This window comes from Terrapene carolina, unplaced genomic scaffold, assembly GCF_002925995.2.
Source record: "Terrapene carolina triunguis isolate 2854851 unplaced genomic scaffold, T_m_triunguis-2.0 Scaffold406, whole genome shotgun sequence".
NCBI classification, from domain to species: Eukaryota; Metazoa; Chordata; order Testudines; family Emydidae; genus Terrapene; species Terrapene triunguis.
In genome coordinates, this window is record NW_020664757.1 from 3,245,837 (window position 1) to 3,265,754 (window position 19,918).

Genomic DNA, 19,918 nt, shown 5'->3' on the forward strand with positions numbered 1-19,918 from the left:
ACGATAGAAGGGGGACAGACGTGACAAAAAGGTAGGGTTGGACGGATCCAGAGTTGTGATCGGTAGGTTGTCCCCGACCGTCCCATCAAAATGGGGGCCTAGGCCCCGGTGGTGGTCTTGGTTGAGCAGACAATGGGCCGGAGGGCTGTTGTTGCTGCCTCCTTCTGCCGGTCCTGGCCCGTCTGCGCAAAGCGTCTGTGCGGTTCTGAGGCTGGTACGGCCGCGGGGCCTGAGGCGGCCTGAACTGCCTACGTTGGGTAACTGGGGTGTGTAAGCCCAGCGATCAAAGGGTAGCCCTCGAGTCCTTTAGGCTATGCAGCCTCTTATCTGTCTTTTCAGAGAAGAGCATGGGCCCTTCGAAGGGGAGATCCTGGATGGTCTGTTGGACCTCATGTGGAAGGCCTGAGACCTGAAGCCAGGCTCCTCGCCTCATGACCAGCCCAGTCGCCAATGTGCGTGAGGCTGCATCTGCTGCATCCAAGGCTGCCTGGAGGGATGCTCGGGTAATTAATTTCCCTTCTTCAACTAGGGCTGAGAACTCGGTTCGCGATTCCTGAGGAAGGAGTTCAGTGAACCCAGACAGTGCCGAGCATGTGTTGTGACCATATCGGCTCACTATAGCCTGTTGATTGGCTATCCGCAACTGCAGCCCCCCTGTGGAGTACACCTTTCTCCCAAACAGGTCCAACTTCTTGGCCTCCCTGTTTTTCGGTGTAGCCCCTTGGAACTCCTGACGCTCCCTTTGGTTGGCCGCATCGACCACTAGGGAGTTCGGCAGAGGGTGGGCATAAAGGTGTTCATGGCCCTTGGAGGGGACAAAATATCGCCTCTCTGTCCTCTTGGCCGTGGCGGGTAATGAGGCTGGAGTCTGCCACAAGGTGCGGGATGTGTCCGCAATAGTTTTTATCAGGGGCAGGGCTACCCTGGACGGGCCCGACGGGGCCAGGATGTCCACCACCGGATCCGGATCCACCTCGATCTCCTCAGCTTGGATCGAGAGGCTCTGGGCTGCACGTGTAAGTAGCTGTTGGAGGACCCTGTTGTCCTCTTGGGCCAGTGCCGCTGAAGTACCCACGACCACCTCCTCCGGAGAGGAAGAGGAGGAGATCACCTGCAAAGGGCCTTCCTCTATACCCTCGGCTCCAGTAGGGGCCTGCGGCACACAGTACTCTGTTTGCGTGGCCAGTGCGGGTGCAGGGTGCGGCACCGCGGCCAGTACTTGGGTCGACACCGAACGACGAGGCGTGCTGGGCGGTGCCTGCGGCGTCAGAACCATGGTCCCCGCTGGTGCCTGACTAGGCAGTGCCGGGGTCTGTTGTGGCACACTCCTGTCAGACGGCGGTTCCGGTGGTGGAGGCATTTGAGCCGGAGCCATCGACGTCGATGAGACCGATGCGGACCTTGAGCGGGGCCCGTAAGCCTGTCCCACGGACTGATGGTAGGCCCAGGGAGTCCAGAACGGCCACTGGGGCGGCGGTTGCCACTGCTGCGGATAAGGTTGGAGGCTCGCCCGCAAGGTCGACCGCCTGCTCCTCGATCTACTGGAGCGGTACGACTCCGCCTCTGAGTCTGAGGTCTCCGAATAGGAGGACCTAAGGGGAGCAGTACCCACCGTCGCTGGAGAGCGGTGCCACTGGGCTGGAGAATGTTCTCTCTGCTCTGGTGCCGCTGGGGTGGCGCAGTGCGGGGACCGCGGCGACAACATAGCCGGCTTGCCCCATGATTGTATAGGGGGCCGGGCCATGGTCGGAGGCTCTTTCCACCGGTGCGGTGACGCCGGCACCGGGAGGCTTAGTAAGTCCGAGGCTGCCTCGAACGCCTCCCGGCGTTGATGGGAGGCGCACTTCCTCGACAAGGTCCGGGGATGTAGGCCTCTCCGGACTCGACCGTACCCTCTCCGGGGCGGGAGTCAACGGAGTATCCGAATGAGTCTGTAGCACGGCCTGTCCCGCAGCAGTCGTGGACGGCGCCGGCCCTTTAGGGTCCTGGTGGGGTGAACGTCCCCTCACCGGCCTCTTCTTTTTAACTGGCACCGGGGATGGTGAACGGTGCCTCACTGACGCCGATTTCCTATGTGCCGACTCTCTCCGGTGCCAGGGTTTTGAGGTTTTGGCCTCATGACGTATTACCGGTGCCGGGGCGCTGCGCAGCGAGGATGAAGTGCTGGGCACCAGGTCGGCCGGCCCAGGGTCCGAATGAGGCCGCAGGGCCGCTTCCATTAGCAATACCTTGAGCCTTTGCTCTCTGTCTTTGAGAGTCCTGGGGCGAAATGCTCTGCAGATAGTGCACCTGTCTCTTTGGTGGCTCTCCCCGAGGCACCGTAGGCAAGAAGAGTGCGGGTCACTCTTCGGCATGAACTTCCAGCAGTCCTTGCAGAGTTTAAACCCTGGGGACCCGGGCATGCCCCAGCGGGACGACGAGTACATTGCGGAAACTCCCCAACAACTATCTATCTATACTAACTCTAAAACTAACGGAACTATTTACAAGAAGAAAACGGGACACTGCCAAGATTGCTAAAGAGCAAGCGAAGTTCCAGCTAGCCGTCACCAGCTGTAAGAAGGAACTGAGGGGGTGGAGGGTCGGCGGGTCCCTATATATGGCGCCATGAATGTGCCACTACAGGGGGCGCCGAAGCCGACCCTACGGACGCTGCTATGGTAAAATCTTCTGGCTGGCGTGCACGCGGCGCGCACACACCTGCTTGGAATGGACATGAACAATCACTCGAAGAAGAACCAGAAGAATCCTAACCTGTTTTTTTGCTGTTTCTTGGAACTCCAAAAGAAATAAATGTTTTAAATTTAAAAATAAACTGGTAGAAACAAGGGTTGCCTAAGCAGAGAATTTGTATAAAAAGGTTTGTTTAAAATGTGTTTAAAACCTAATTAGTATTAATAGAGTTCCCTGAGATATTTGTAAAAAAACTGCTACAAAATCAACTACAAATGAATTCCACATATCCTCTGTACTCATGATAAGCAGCCTCACTCTCCACAAGTATATTCTGCAATCTATAAAATACAATTCTGAAAATGCAATGTAGTTGTAAGCCGTGTTGGTCCCAGGATATTAGATAGACAAGATGGGTGAGATAATATCTTTTATTGACCAACTTCTGTGGGTGAGAGAGACAAGCTTTCGAGCTTACACAGAGCTCTTCTTCAGGTCTGCTAAATACAAGGTGGAATAGATTGTTTCAAGGGACCATTTGAGGTGAAGTGGTTCATTAACACCCCTCTAGTCTCCTTGTTGTTTTTGCTGATACAGACTAACACGGCTACCCCTCTGAAACCTATAGTCATAGAGGGGGAAGCAAGGGAGGGAGGGGGAAAGGCACCTGGGGGGTTACCGATGGTTCTAGTAAGCCATAAATCCAGTGTCTCTATTCAGGCCATGATTTTTAGTGACTAGCAAAGTAATGCACTAAATGCACTAAGTGCACTAAATGCCCCAACAACAATTATGTGGATGAAACCAGACAATCACTACCCTCTTGAATGAACTCACACAGGAAAGTGATAAAAGACAAAAACACCATATCACCTGTGGGTGAATACTTTTCACGAAGCGATCACTCTACATCTGACCTATCAATCCTCAGTCTCAAATGAAACCTGCAGAACATGTTCAAAAGATGAGCCTGGGAGCTTAAATTTATAACTTTGCTAGATACTAAAAATCATGGACTCAATGGAGCCCCAGGAATTATGGCTTATTACAACAATCTATAACCCACTAACAATGCCCCCCCAGCTGCCTTTCCCCCTCCCTTCATCCACCCCCATGACTGAAGGGGTATTAATGAGCCACTTCACATGGAATAGTCCCTTAAAATATGTGTTGACTAATGATAAACAATCTGGTTCCACCTTGTATTTAGCTGTGTCGCTCTGAGTAGGTTTCCCAGACCTGAAGAAGAGTTCTGTGTTAGCCAAATGCTTGTCTCTCTAACCAACAGAAGTTGGTCCAATAAAAGATATTACCTCGTCTCTCTAATTCTGAAAATGATATTTTACCTGTTGTGACAGCTGATTGCAAGCCAACTGGTAAAGATTGACCAATTTCCCAGAGAGTGACTTTGCTGATTTGAAACCTTCTGAAAATAACATTACTTCAGCAATGAGTTGATAATCTGGTACCATCATTGAGACAGGTCGAAATAGAGATTTTAAATTGTCTGGGAGTTCTACTCGGCCTTTGTACCTGGTGAAGAAGAAGAAGAAAATGACTCAAACCTTCAAAAGTTACATCTGTACTAATTATCTGGGAGTTAGAATAGTAAGAAACTAAAGAATGATTTCTCAAACACAAAAAAAGTTATAGTATAGTATTATCCTATTTTGGTATTATCCTAAGGGAATTAAATAGTGAAGTTTTGTTGCTTACATCAACACATTTTAATTAGTCCACAGCAGATAATTTACTTTAGGATTGCCAGGTTATAACAATTTCCCTTAAGTTTAGATGTTTTGAATACATACAAATGCATGCATGCACAACTATTAGTTTTGGTATAAAAACAGACAGGAGATAATTAATTATCTACAGATATGTTTCCAATCTCTTTTAGAAGAGTGTAAGACCTAAGCAGATTCAGACACCTCATATGCAGACACATCCCTAAACTTTTATTCTATGGAGCAGCATAATCACTGTACATTTGCCTCTTCTAGAATTGTGAGATTTCCCAGGGCTTTTCTCTGTGCCCTATTCTCTCTTGTCCATACGTGCACAAAGTTACACTCTATGGATGGGCAGTCACAAAACCTATGTTGCTGCTGTCCACAGGAGTAGCAGACAATTGTATCTGGTCCTTGTCGTCTATCAGCTTTGTGTCTTCCTTCCAAGTTTCACTGGGCCCAAGTTCCTGCATTGGTTTGGGGTTAGCGGGACATTTAACATTACAGACTTACCACCACTGAGCCCAGTGCGGGGCACCTGTCTCCTATCCTGTCCAATGACCCATTAAGTGTCTGGGCATTAGCCTTTGGGCAATAATCTGCAGCTGTGCTTTGGGGGGAGGGAGCACTCGTGGCACGAATACTAACAGGAGGCTTCTAACCAAGCCCAAAGAACTCTCCAGTGGAAGAGGAGGCTGAGGCAGGGATATGTGTACAGGTGTGTTAATTATTTTATATAGATCTGTGTTTTTCTCATGTTACTAAGTAAAGAGAAAATATGTAATAGAATCCTGTGCAAAGTCTATCTATTGGCTGGCTTTCACTATCATGTACCCCTAAAGAGGAAAACTAAGCCAGAAGACTCGCACCTTTGCTGGCATTCTAGGGAATGTGCAAAAGCTGCTGTAGAGGCTTGGGGGAAATGACACTAAATTTTCAGGGCCTAGGCAACTGGGGCATCAGGGACCCCACTGACAAAAGATGTGTCAGACCTGAGGGTCTGCACCTGGAGTGTGTACCCAAAGCCACAACTGGGACTAAACTCTGTCCAGCCCCAGCAAGCTAAAGACAAGCTGGATTCAACATTTAGGTTTCCTCACAGCAGTGAGTGTCCAACAGTGGGAACTCAGCCAGATCTGTGACAATATAGAAAGAGGATTGAAGTGGAAGAAGAATACCAAACCAGCTGCTAGGCAGGTGACTTGAGAGAAAAGCAGACAATAAGAGGAGAGGTAAGCAGAAATAAGATCTGAGAAGTACAGACACAGAAGACTGAAAAGGAGGACAAGCAGCTCAGATTTGAGGTGATAAGTGATTGGAACCCAATATGCAGGGATTGAAACATGGGAGTGTCAACAATAGTGGCCAGAGAGGAAGATAATTGTGGCAGCAGTGTCTTGAATAGATTGCAGGGATGCAAGGGGACAAGCCAGGGAGCCCATGGAGTAAACAGGAGTAAGTCAATTACTTTTTTGTCAAGGTCCAATTTTTATGGTCAAGATAAAGTCAAGGTCCAGACTCCAGAGAAAATAATAAAAATAATAATAATAAATAAATAAATAAAAATATTTCTGGTTCTGTTCAAAAGCATCTGGCAGTCCAGATTTGGCCCACAGCCTGCATATTGACGATCCCTGGGGTTTTAGTAGCTGAGACAAGTGGTTACCAAAGCATAGACTAGGGTTTGAGGATGATGAAGAAAAAACAGATTTTCAGAGATTTCATAAAGGAAGGATCACATGACTTGCAGAGGAGGCAAATACTACTATATATCATAAACCCATTTGACAGGGGAAAAGTTACAAATGTTATGACTATAAAGAGGGAGAGGGAAATGGGGAGGCAAGAAATGATGAATTCATGACATAGAAGGTACACAAAATATATTGAGAAAAAGAGGAAAAATATAGTGTACTATTTTATAGGAAAAATAATTTGCTCTCTTAATTTTGAGCAAATATGTTAGAAAGCAACATGCTGAGCCTTAAGGCACAGATGATGACCATAAATTAGGAAAAACAGTCTCATCATTCCTTTCGGATCCTGGAGCAAGTTACAGAAAAAAGAGAGTAACTCTTTAGTTACAAAATGGACAAATATTCGAACTGATCTGGAAGATAAACTAATGCCAAAAAGCAGCCTAGAGTTTAATCTGTATGAGCACCAAAGGGGAATTTTGAAGCTCATGCTTCGGCATTCTCAAACAAGTCTAGCTTTTATTGTCACTTACCCAGGATTCATGGTAATAAAGATTCCACAGGATGTATTGATACGGATTTCTTTTCCTTCCAGCACAAATCTATGTTATAAAGCACATTATTAATCATTTACCAAAAAAAAGTGAAAAAAAAAAAATGTTTTCTGCAAATTTAAATTGGATAATAATATAATGTTAATACAAATATTAAAAAGACACAGAAGCCCTAAAATGCATAAAAGCAAAGCAAAATTATGAGGGAGAGGGAGTAGACAAACAAAGATAAATGACTCTGGGACAAATCTTGAACAAAGTGCAAAGCACAAGTAAATGGGCCTTTCACAGAGAATCTCTGTGAGGGTGAAAATTCTCCATTGTAGGGAAGGAAAGGCCAGTGCATCTATTACTGCAGTCTGTGGCCTATAGTAATATTTTGGTCAGTGGATTTACACAGTCAAGGGCCTGGTCACACCACAACTCTCCTGTTACGCACCTGGCTCAAACATCCCCCTCCACACTGCTCCAGAGAGAGCTGCTAGCAAGCACTGCTATAGTGAGGGTACAATGTCCTCCTCTTGTGCAACCCCTCCACAGTTTCCTCTTCCCCACTCACATGTAGCAGAAACTAAGTGATTCAAGTGCATTTAGGGCATTTACCTATGGAGGGGATGATGGCATGATTTAGCTTTCTGTTTCCTTTTTGGGAGTGTGGGGAAGCCAAACAGATATTTAGGTCTTCTGTGTTTGTTGCTAGCAGAACTTGTCCTCTGAACAAGGTATACAAGGATTTCCCTCTGCCCCATACTCTGCTCACTCAGTCATAATATAAGCTAACCCCTTCAAGGTAAACCGTACAATAGTTTGAGCACAATTGTAACATTGTTCTTAGCAAAACAAAAAACAAACAAACAAACAAACAAAAAACCTTGCCCAGACTGCTTAAGAGAAACCATCTTAACCCTGCTAGGAATGTTTAAATCTGGTTATCATCAGCACAGGATCAACCATAGTGTGGAACAGGTATAAGAAATTCAAGTGCCTTTCTAGACCTAAAGCAGTAAATTGCCAGTTCTATAAGGCACTATTACTTGCAAAAGAACCAAGGAAATGAAAACTAATACCTGATAACATGGCTATCTTTTGCTGTCTTGATTGTCTGAATTTGTGAAGCAATTACAGATAGAACTTCTATATCTATGCGATTGAACTCATCAAAACAACACCATGTTCCAGACTGAACTAGTCCACAGAAGAATTTTCCCATCATCTTAAGAAAAAAAAACAGAAAAAAAGAACAGAAATTAGTATTAATAGCTGAAGCTTTAGATGATTTTTGTAATACTGATTCTTGAAAAACTGCAATGTCCTTTAATCACAAAAGCGTGAGAGAAAAAAGAGAAGAAATCCTCTTATTTACTCAAGGGAGCAGAAAATTAGATAAAACATATTCTCTGATCCTAATCTAAACATATTCCGGATCTAGATTTGCACACAGCTCCCTGACCCGATCTCTAAATTTAACTATATTCACTTTTCCTTAAAAAAAACCCTTGTATTATTATCATAATCACAGTTTTCAACACAGAAATGTATTATAGCTGTAGGATAGAACTAAGAGGAAAAACATGAAATATTTTTCCTTTTGAAAGCTAAATTCTAATCGGTGAGACACAGTCTTAAAAAAAAAATCAGATATCAACAGAGAAGTTCTAAATTATTATTTAGATATGTTCCTTAGCAATTTATACCACTCTGTTAGTGAATTAAAAACCCAAAAGAGCAAATGGCACTGGCAGTCTTATCTTTATACCTGCAGTAAGTAGTGGATGAGCCTTGTTATTGTATTGGGGAATTACATTTATTCTGCTTTGCAGTACTATTCTGCCAAGTTATTTGAGATAAAGAACATAACATGCCTTACCTGATAATCCAAACCTTCAAAACAATTAAAAACCACACAGAGTTTTCCCATGGCCTAAGGGAAAGAATACCATTTTAGAGCAGATATGACACATTTCTTGAAACATTAAAATAACAGCGTATGAATAAGGTCATCCCTATAGACATAAAAATTGTTGAAAGCATATTTTTGAAGAATTGTTTTTGATGGACAAATTTTTATAAGTGATTCTAAAAGGAGAGAAGTAACCTCACTGTAGGTCTGATTCACCCTTTACATTTCTAAATCATCACTCTTCACATTTACAATTAGGGCAGTATTCCCAAACGTTTGAAAGCTGAGCCCCCCTTAAGGAAAATTAAACAAACTATGTTCCCCTGCAACCATTCCGCATTTATTAAAGGCCTCCTTCTCTTAGGTTATGCCTACACTGCAAAGCAAAAACTAACAAACAAACAAACATACATAAAACCCAGTGAGTTCCTAACTCAGGTTAGCTAACACAGGTTTAAAATAACAGTGAAGACACAGCAACTCAACTTTTAGCAGCTCAAGTTCAACTCCAGGCTGCCCTACAAACCTTAACTCAAGTTGCTAAACTGAGCTAAAAGCAGAGTTGCCATGTCTTCGCACACCTTTTCTTTTGCAACGTAGAGATAATTTTAATGTAAACATTTTCCATACCTCTTCTTCCCCATCAACTTGTGGGGGAGGGGACAGGCACAATCTATACTTTGGGAAACACTGGAATAAACTGTGGAAATCTTAATAGTATGATACTTCCTCTCCTTTTATACATGCGTCAAAGAACAGTGAAATAGTTAACAATGCTGACATTTAGGCTACACCTGTACTAGGAGCTAGGGGTGAGTCCCAGCTTGCATACACATACTTGTGCTAGCTCTCATTGACCTAATGCGAATATAAATAGTAATGTAGCCGCGGTAGCACAGGTACCAGCAGCGGTGGCATGGCTCAGCTGTGCCAAGCACAAACCTGCCTACAAGTAGTGAGTATGTACGTTCATCCTGAATCAGGACAAAATTTCATAACGTGACTTTCTAAAAAAACCTTTTTATTAGGACAAAGTTACAATAAAATGTTAACTAACATACTACATCATACATTACTTATTACTTATTCAAGACCAGGATAATATTCAAAGAACCCTGGGAGAAAGGATTTTCAAAAAACAAAGCATTTTGGAATTTTTTGGCTTTCCAGCTGTCCATCTGAAAAACTCATGTCAATTTAACTGACAATAGCCTTACATACTGGCTGCCAGAGAAGCAAAGAACTGGGGTGATTAGCCTCCCTTCCACCCCCAAGACCAGTTCCAGGCTGGAGAGGCAGAGAGCTGGAGTGCTTAGCTTCTCCAGCTGCAGAACTAGGGTATGCTCAGCATCCCCACCTCTCCCAACTCTATTATGTCTCTCTGGTCCCAGAGCTGGGGAAGGCAGGGAGGCTGAGTGCCTGTTCTCTGCTTCTACAGCCCTAGAGCTGGCAGGGAGGCTAAGACAGAGTCAGGGCATCCTGGGCAGCCCTTGGGGAAAGTTTTTGTCAATTTCACATCCCTTAAGATGAGGGCAGCATTCTATTCAGTTTTACTAGATTGCATATGACATACGTCTTTTGCAAATACAGAAAGAAAAACACACACAATCTAAAACAGCAGCAATATCCATATAATATATTAAAATGTCAATCAGAACTTAATAAAAACTCTCTTCTTTGGTACAATGCTAATAGGGCAAAAAATTGCAATGATTTAATTACTACTGTGGACTGAGAAAATACTAAAATCATTATCTTTAGAGATGATGATAAAAAAATCTTTTTTTTTTTTAAACAAAAGAGGTAAAATTCAGCTTGCTTTTAGCAGCTGGAAAGTTCTATAATCCAAAATTCTATAATCTTTCTATAATGAGGTAGATCTTCCAAAGCTCCAGATTTACATGGGCAAAAAAGATGTGAAGGACCTTTTTCATATCTACCTTTAAGGACAGCAGTTTCCATGATCTGGAATTTTAACAGAATATGTATCTTACATAAATGAGGATTTGATAATTAATTCAAATATAGTTAAAAACATGGGCAATCTTCAAAGTAGAAAACCCAAAGGCAAAGTTAAAATCATAGCCATATCTTCTTGTTGGGTAATATCTGTCACTCTGAGTTGATTACATTGGTTAAAACATATTTACAGGGAGTAACAGAAAAACCGAACCTAACTACAATAATATGGATGGTCTTATACCATGAAAATAAGGAGTACCCAGGGTTGTTCCTCCACCTCCTGAAGGCAAATACAGGGCAATTTATAATTTGGAAGAGTATAGATCTTAGACCAAAATGTAAGAAAAGCTATACAAATTCTACTACTTTCAGAAAAACCACCCATCTCGGCATGTAAAAATGAGGCAGGGGTAGAAACTGGGAGAATTAAAAGCCTCCTCAAAAAATACTAAGGCTGAAATTTGGCCTCTACACCAAACTTCAGCCCCTTAGAGCATCTGCAATATTATTTTAGCATTGAAAATTCTTAGCACAGGGCAGGAGTTAAAAAAGTCTTTTCGGTGTTTTCTTCTCTTGATACTGTATTTGTTGGGGGACCTATTCAAGCATTAAATCTCGACCTAAATCTCCCAAAATAATCAGCTGAGCCATTGGGAATTGAAGACCTATCATACCAATTTACTCATCCAAGCACCCCCACAATGACTCAGAATAAAATGTGGAAGATAAACATTTAATAAGAAAATTTGGACATGAGGAAATTTAAAAAATAGCTTGAATGTCCTGACACTTTGATTCCAAAAGTAAAATCTGGCACCGGAGAAGGATAATGGCGTTTTCTCTCTGACTCCCTCTGGCAGGGGGATACTGTCAAGTCTGGTGGTATGCTCCTGGACAGTGTGGAGTCTGAACCCCCATGTACTGAGCAGCTGGATTTTAAGGGGCATGCAAAGCAGCTTCCAGTCTGGAAGCCTTACCTCCCTAGAAAACTTAGCTCTGGTCTTAAACCCCCTGCAGATAGGACACTTATACCTAATGTGTCTTTCTCCCAAAATGTTTAAAAAACAGAAGTGAGGATCACTGAGTAGAATAGACTTTCTACAGCCAGAACAGGCTTATGCCCTGGGACTTAGGCATGCCCAGTACCGAAATCAAAAGCAGGGGTGAAAGTAACTTAAAGGACTTACCGGTATGCTGGAGTCCTGAGCGAGGGCGTGGCCTCAACCAGAAGAGGCGTGGCCTTTCAAGATTTAAAGGCCCTGGGGCTCCGGCTGTGGCTACCAGCTGCAGAGGCGACTGGGAGCCCTGGGGCTCAGGGGTGAATTAAAGGGCCCAGGGCTCCGGCCGCTGCGGTGCTCCGGGCCCTTTAAATCACAGCGGGAGCCCTGCCGCCACTACCCTGGGGCGGCAGGGCTCGGGCGGGTATTGAAAGGGCCCGGTGCTCCTGCCACTGCGGGGAGCCCCGGGCCCTTTAAATCACTGCCGGAGCCCCGGGGCTCCTGCAGCCGGGCTCGGGCAGGGATTTAAAGGGCCCGGGACGCCTGCAACTGCAGGGAGCCCTGGGCCCTTTAAATCCCCACCCGAGCCCGGCTGTAGGAGCCCCGGGCCTCCGGCAGCGATTTAAAGGGCCAGAGGCTCCGGCCACTGCGGGGAGCCCCAGGCCCTCTAAAGTGCTGCCGGAGCTCCGGCAGTGGGGCTGGGGCGGCACTTTAAAGGGCCCGGGGCTTCCCGCAGGGGCTGGAGCTCCAGGCCCTTTAAATCCCTGCCCGAGCCCAGCTGCCCGAGCTCCGGCAGTGATTTAAAGGGCCCGGGGCTCCCCGCAGTGGCTGGAGCCCTGGGCCCTTTAAATCATCGCCAGAGAAGCCGGTCCAGTCCGGCATGGCGTACCGGCTCTTGCCAGTATGCCGTATTGTACCAGCTTACTTTCACCTCTGCTCAAAAGCAAACAAACAAAAACCAGCAAAAACATTTTTTAAAATACAAGTATCACTATAATTAGACTAAACTAACTATATACATACAGTATATTTTTTTTTGTAGAAAAAATTCTCTGATAAGAGAAAGGGCAAAGAGTGTGACAAAGACTTATGCTCTGATTTCCCATCACAAGCAGGAAGAAGGAACCGAGGAGGGTAGGGGTATTTGTGCCTCTTTATAACTTCAGCGGGAAGTACAAGAATGCTGAGGGCACATGCGCTGCCCTAATGGTGCAATTATGGGGAAAATATCTCTGGCTTCGATGCATTGGCATGCACACACCTGAACTGAAATGGTCACATATAAGCCCTTGTAAAATAATAATCTATTACAATATATTCACTATAATTTGTTTTTTATTCTACATGCAGTGTGTAAAATTCAGCCTATGTACCTGGGTCCAGCTCCACAAGCCTATGAAATTACACTAGGACTGAATGTGGCCTAATACCCAAAAGTGTTTTATAGTGACTCAATTATAAACTCAAGAAAATTATTTGTTTTAAGGTGAAACTGAAAATGCCAAAGCAATTAGTATGGGTAAAGGGAAGAGTTCCAGCCAGAGGGAGCAGAAGTGAGTGACATCCAAAACAAGTGCTGAGTAGGAAGGAGAATGATGGAGCACACTTGTTACATTTTGAAAATTAGGAGGGCAATTTGAAATTAGAATTGAACACATTAAGTGCAGTTTTCCCATTCTCTGTCTTCCATAATCTCAGTCACTACTTCCATTGTTAGAAAGCCACTCTACCACAGCATTTTCCTTTTATTAAAGAAAGAAAATTACATACGTGGCTCAGCTGGTACCCAGAGCTTTACAGCAGGGGGACATGACATCTTTCTCTGAACAGCCACTTGGGTTCTAATCCTGGGATGCCTGAAAGGCATCTCTATGCACACCCAACATGTCTCTGAGCTAATCCCATCTTTATTTTTTAAATCAGTTGTGAGAATCTGCATTGTGAGATTTCCCATTTGCTATACTAATTACTTGTTCTGAAATAGTTATGTAATTCATTCAGCTATTTTAAATTAATGCATCTGATTACCTTATATACTCTCTTTTATTACTTGTATACATATAATTTACCATTTAAAAGAGGGCTTTCTTTCTTTTTCATTTCAGTAGACAGCTACTGTAATGGTTGACCATACACATGGAGAATAAAAAGATAGATATGAGAAAATAAGACCTGATCCTGTGAGATACTGAAAACCTCCAGTAAGATATTAAATACAGTAGAACCTCAGAGTTATGAACACCAGAGTTGTGAACTGACCAGTCAACCACACAGCTCATTTGCATCCGGAAGTACACAGTCAGGCAGGAGCAGAGACCAAAAAACAAAACAAAACAAAACAAACAAACAAACAAAAGCAAATACAGTACAGTACTGTGTTAAATGTAAACTACTAAAAAATAAAGGGAAAGTTTAAAAAAAGATTTGACAAGGCAGGAAAATTGTTTCTGTGCTTGTGTCATTTAAATTAAGATGGTTAAAAGAAGCATTTTTCTTCTGCATAGTACAATTTCAAAGTTGTATTAAGTCAATGTTCTGTTGTAAACTTTTAAAAGACCCACCATAATGTTTTGTTCAGAGTTTGTTCAGAACACTTCAGAGTTACAAACAATCTCTATTCCCGAGGTGTTTGTAACTCTGAGGTTCTATTGTATTCTGAAGTCCAATTCAAAGGGAGTTGAGGGTGCTCAACACTTTGTAGCATTGCATGCTTGGTGTGTTACTGTTTTATGAATAAAGGTCAACATCTCACGTATCAGTTTTCCAGTGATGTTTGCAAATATTTTCTGAAGCTTTTTGGATCATAGAAGCAAAGCTTCTAATATTCTCTAATAATATACAATTCTAAAAGAAGAAAAGTAACAGTAAGTTTTGTCTCTTAGTAAAAAGTAGGGGCCAAAAGGAAGCTGAAAACATCCATGTTTTTAACACATATCTACCAAGAATATGTTTCCTAAGCACTTTAATACTGAACAATTCAAGGCTCAATCAAAGGACAAGAAATTAAAATTATACAAAGGACTAAAATAACCGATTTGTTTTTGCTAAATAAAATGTATGTATTAAATACAGCAAATTGAATGAAATAGATTAAAAGTAAGAAAATATTGACATCACAAATATTTTTGGCACCATCTACGTAATATATTTAATTAATCCTTTCCAAAACAGACGAACTATGGTCTGATGGTAAAAGGCTCAACATTCTCACTGGCATGCTATTACGGAAACTAGAACTGATGTATATAGTTTAATCCCTTACACCCAGATATGTACCATACACCATCTTTGACTTAGTTCCAAATATTTATGAAAATATGATCAATTTAAAAAAAACAAAAATTGTTTCAGCAGTTGAGGGAAACACATCTAAATTGTAAGAAAATGACATGAACTTGATGGCCCAATTTTATTCACAAAGCTGATTTGAAAGCAATAAGATGTATCCTAAAATATAACACTCTGATAGTGCATCATCTTATTAGTGCAACCAACTATAGAAATATATGCCCTGAATTAGAGTTTCATAAATTTGACAGTCAGTAAAACCTTAAAATGTATCACGAATGGACACAATTAACTATCTTTTAGGTCTTCATTATTAAAAAAAATGGCAAGCAACCTCCATAACACAAGTTCTTCCAAGTATCACTGCCTTTCTGACTCTGATGTAAACTTTAATTAATTATGCATTTCTGTACCAATTAAAATCACTTTGGAAATGATAAATTAAAGGTATAATGCAACATTTTAGAGCTACACAGAGAAGAATAAAAGGCAATGGGCCAGTTCCATCCCTACAGTAACTCCATCAACTATAATTGTTTTGCATTAGGGATTTATTTATTCCCGTATTTTTATTTATTTTCAGAATGGCTTGAAACCATTATGTATATGTGTTCTTAGGATTCAACATTTAAACAAGGCTGAAATTTTATTCTGAACAACCATTACCCTAAAGAGTGACTACATTCTTCGTAGCTACAATATTTGTTTTATATTCAACTAAGGTTTGCAAAATATACAATACCCATTAAAATTCTTATAAGGATAAGAAGGCCAAGTCCTTCTTGCCTTACTCACAATGAATAGTTTACTGATCTCCATAAAACTCTTCATGTAAGGAAGGCAAACTGTCATAGCCCAGAATCTACAGATGGAAGAGACCTCCCTTATAGTCATCTAGTCCATCTCCCTGACAATGCAGGTCTCATTCTTATTGTTACATTTAACAGTGTCTTCTCCAACCTAGATTTAAAATGTGCCATTACCCTAGTTGTACCAACTTTAATTATACTAAACAAATTCTCTCTCTTTGGTGTTTAAACCTTTCAAATATTTCTCTCTCTCTCTCTCTCTCTCTCTCTGGATAATTATAGAATTTGAAGGTTGAGAATGCAGGCACGTTCATCCCAGCCCTGCTAAAGAAAGGAATCAGTCTTGCAGTGAATGGAGAAGTCTCATTGTGCTGGTATCAAAATCAGATGGGACAATGAGCTTCTGTATTGATTTCAGAAATGTAAATGCAATAACGAGATTTGACACCTACCCTATGCCCAGGGTGGATGAATTACTAGAAAGGCTGGGAGCTGCCAAATACATCTCTGCCCCAGACCTCACAAAGGGGTATTGAGAGATCTCTGACCTCGGAATCACAGGAAAAGACAGCTATATCCACCCCATTCAGTCAATACCAATTTCGCACTATGCCATTCTGCCTCCACGGGATAGCATCTACTTTTCAAAAACTCATGGACCAAGTGCTGTGACTTCACAGACAATATGCTCAGCCTATATAGATAACATGATTTACAGCCATAATTGGGACAATCACCTATGACATGTCACTTCTATCCTATGGGCTTTCAAGAGTGCAGGACTAACTGCAAAGATAGCCAACAGTAAGATGGCGAACTAGGAAGTTACATACCTCAGTTATAACACAGGGAGGGGCAAGTTACAACCACTAATTGGCATAGTACAGATCTTAGCTACCTGCCCCATCCCGATGACAAATAAACAGATACAACACTTTCTGAGCCTACCAGGAAACTATAGAAGATTCATACCAGATTTTGCCCTGATTGCAGCATGTCTCATAGACCTCATGAAGGACACCAATCCTAACAAAATCATTTGGTCAGAGGCCTGTGACAGGGCATTTAGGACTCTAAAAGATCGTCTGTGCCAGGAGCCGGTACTTCTCCAATCAGACTTTTCTAAAAAGTTCACACTACAAACAGACAGCTCTGATGTAAGACTGGGTGTAGTTCTTTCCCAGGCAGTTGAGGGAGAAGAATACTGGTCCTCTATATACACAGAAAACTGTTTCCCCAGGAGGTGGCCTGTTCAGTCATAGAAAAGGAAGCTTTAGCTGTGAAATGGGTTGTAGACTAGGCCCTAAGACAGCATTTGTTGGGAAATCCATTCTCATTAGTAACAGACCATTACCCCTCTTCACTGGTTAAACTCCATAAAGTATGCCAACCCCAGAATTATACAGTGGTACCTTTCCTTACAGCCATACAGTTTTCAGGTATTTCACTGAGCTCGGAAGGCCCACCAAAATGTAGATTTCCGCCCCCCCACCCCCAAGAGGGTGGGGACCTGGGTCTGGAGGATATGAACCCAGTTCCTGTTTTGAGGGGAAGGGTATGGGATGTGGTATACAAACTCCACACTAAATAACAAGGGGTTAAGGAGCAACTTTGGTACCAGATGGCCCTGCCCTTCCACACTTATAAAGCTTGTGCAAACTGGAGATGGACTTTCAAAAGGGAAGCAGAGCAGCTCAGAAGGGGACAGGCAGTGTAAGAGGGCAGACCTCTGCTCTCAGTTCTGCAGAAGTACTGCCCAGGAACTCACATTGGCTGATGCCTAGCAACACAGACCTGACAGAGCCTGCAAAGGAGAGACTGGAGTCTGTCCCCCCTTACAGATGTATTCACAGGAGTGCTGTAAGTAAGTAATTCTTCCATTTTACTTAGCATCGATAAGGCTTCAACTGGAGTACTGTGTCCAGTTTTAGGCACCACACTTCAGGAAAGGTGTGGACAAACTGGAGAGAATCCAAAGGAGAGAAAAAAAAAAGAATAAAGGTCTAGAAAACATGACCAACAAAGAACGATAGAAAAAATTGGACTTGTTTAGTCTGAAGAAGAAATGAGTGAAAGGGGACATGATAACAGTCTTCAAGTACATAAAAGGTTGTTATAAAGTGGAGGGCGATAAATTATTCTCCTTATTGTCTGAGGACAGGACAAGAAGTAATGGGCTTAAATAGCAGCAATAGAGATTTTGGTTAAACATTAGGTAAAATTTCCTAACTGTAAGGCTATTTAAGCATTGGAATAAATTACCTAGGGAGGCTATGGAATCTCTCTGTGATTTGAGGTTTTTAAAAATAGGTTAGACAACCATCAGGAATGGTCTAGGTAATACTTAGTTCTGCCTCAATGCAGGGACTGGATGAGATGCCCTATTGAGTCCTATTCCTTGCAGTGCTATATTTCTATGATTCTATGCTGCAGAGTGGAGGAGGAGCAATGGACATGATACAGAGCACTGTAAAAGAGCCTCTTTGAGGAGAAAAGTCCCAGCAAACTCTTCCTCAGGGTGGGAAAGCAAAAGAAAAAGGGTTTAAACCCCAATTTTTATATTGCTTGTTCATTCACTATACAAATTGCTGCCTTATTAAGGGCATATTTGCTTTTGTCTTTTTGGTACCTAGAGTCTCTGGCGTTTGCAATATTTACCCCTTAGCAAGCTGTGATGGGTTCTCATCTCTGTGGTCTTGTTCTTGGTCAAGCCTTCCATAATGGGTCATGGCTTGGAGCTGAGCCTGGGGCTGAGGCTTCAGCACACCTGTCTGACCCAAAGCCCCATTCCCTGGCAGAGCGAGGGTCGGCAACTTGTTGGAGTAAGGCATAGCTTGCCCCTGAAAGTTCCTGAAAAGCTGCCCATAACACTTCTTGGACTTGACTCATGCCTGCAGGACTTCTCTGCTGACAGAGTAGAGGGTGGTGCGATCATACTGTACTGGAGAAGGCAGAGGGTGAGAGCCTCAATACTCCCTTTATTCTTCACCTTAGGAAAGTGAGAGAGAAGCTAAAAGCTGAAATCAAGTCACTACTGCAAGAAAACAAATAAAAATGTAAATTATACATGTAACCCTTCTGCCCATCTAAGTTGGCAGCAACAAGGGCCAGGTTCTGTATCTAGGGGTTCCGTTTCAATAATGCAATGCAAAACCGGCTCGAGCCCCCACCCAGTGACCTGGGACAATTACATACCACCCCCCTGGGTACCTCTAAGAGGCAATACTTCCCCTCTCGCAAGCACGGAGTCTGAGTGTAGCAGAAAATGTTTAATAACATGAGGTAAACGACATCAGCATAAAATTGGAAAAAACACCACAAACAGGATTCATAACACAAACCATGAGCAAAATCCACCCCAGCAAATTGGGCTGTGTCCTTTCCCTTTGGCTCTTGAATCCAGCAACCCAAAAATCACCCAGAGTCCCCAAAGTCCAACACCCCCAAAGTTTCTTGGGTCCAGCAACCACCCAAAGTCCCAAAAGTCCAACAACCCCCAAAGTCTCTGTCCCTGGTCAGTGCAGCCCCAGAGTAAAAGGGGGGGCACGCAGGGTGTTAAGGGGCACCTTACGTGATCCGAGGCTGGCCAGCCGTCTGTTTCCCCGTGGGGGTTCCGCCGCAGCCTTCACCACGAGCCAGTCCACTTTCCTGCCATCCCACGAACTGCTCCGCTCTACAAGCTGCTTCGCTTCACTCCGCTCCGCTCACTGACCTGTGAGCCGTTCCAGCCGTCACCGCAAACAGCTCCGCTCGCCGTTCCTTGGGCCACTCCAACCGGCCCCGCAAGGCTCCGTGCCACTCGCTGCTCCTCCAGTCGTCCCCTCAAATTGCTCCGCCAGCTGCTGAGCAATATAGCTTCAGGCTCCCCCACTAGTTAACACAGCACTCAGCTCTTAATAACTTTAGCTCTTTTGTGATTTCAGCTCTTAGCGATTTCAGCTCATAGTATAGTAGGGGAGCCCCAGTGCTGGTGCACCATTGGCCCAAAGTGAATTCAGCTCAGCAGCCTGTAACTAGACTCCTAATGGAATCAAAGTTAGCTCTGACATTCAACAGTGGAGAGAGGAGGTGGTGCAATTGGTGTTTCAAACCCTCAGAGGGGGCTCATACCATCAGGCACAAATACCTGTCCCCATCCTCTCTCAATTCACTGGGTTTTGTAACCCATGCCCCTTGTCAAGCAAGTGCTACTTAGGTAATGGTGAAGGACTCACTCAGTCCTTCTGTCATACAACAGTTCCACTGGCCTTGATTCACAGAATCAGGGTAACAAAACTTTATTCTTCCTGCCCCAATAACAGAGAAAC

The 19,918-nt window shown here is 43.4% G+C and overlaps 1 protein-coding gene across 1 annotated transcript in view; it reads right to left on the reverse strand.

Moving 5' to 3' along the window:
• The window catches only part of DNAH14 (dynein axonemal heavy chain 14), a 439,459-nt gene that overhangs the window by 263,920 nt on the left and 155,621 nt on the right, over positions 1 to 19,918 (reverse strand). Inside the window, 4 exon segments of the mRNA XM_029912981.1 lie at positions 4,020 to 4,206; positions 6,634 to 6,702; positions 7,722 to 7,867; positions 8,522 to 8,575. Of these exon segments, the coding sequence (XP_029768841.1) occupies positions 4,020 to 4,206; positions 6,634 to 6,702; positions 7,722 to 7,867; positions 8,522 to 8,575 (456 nt within the window).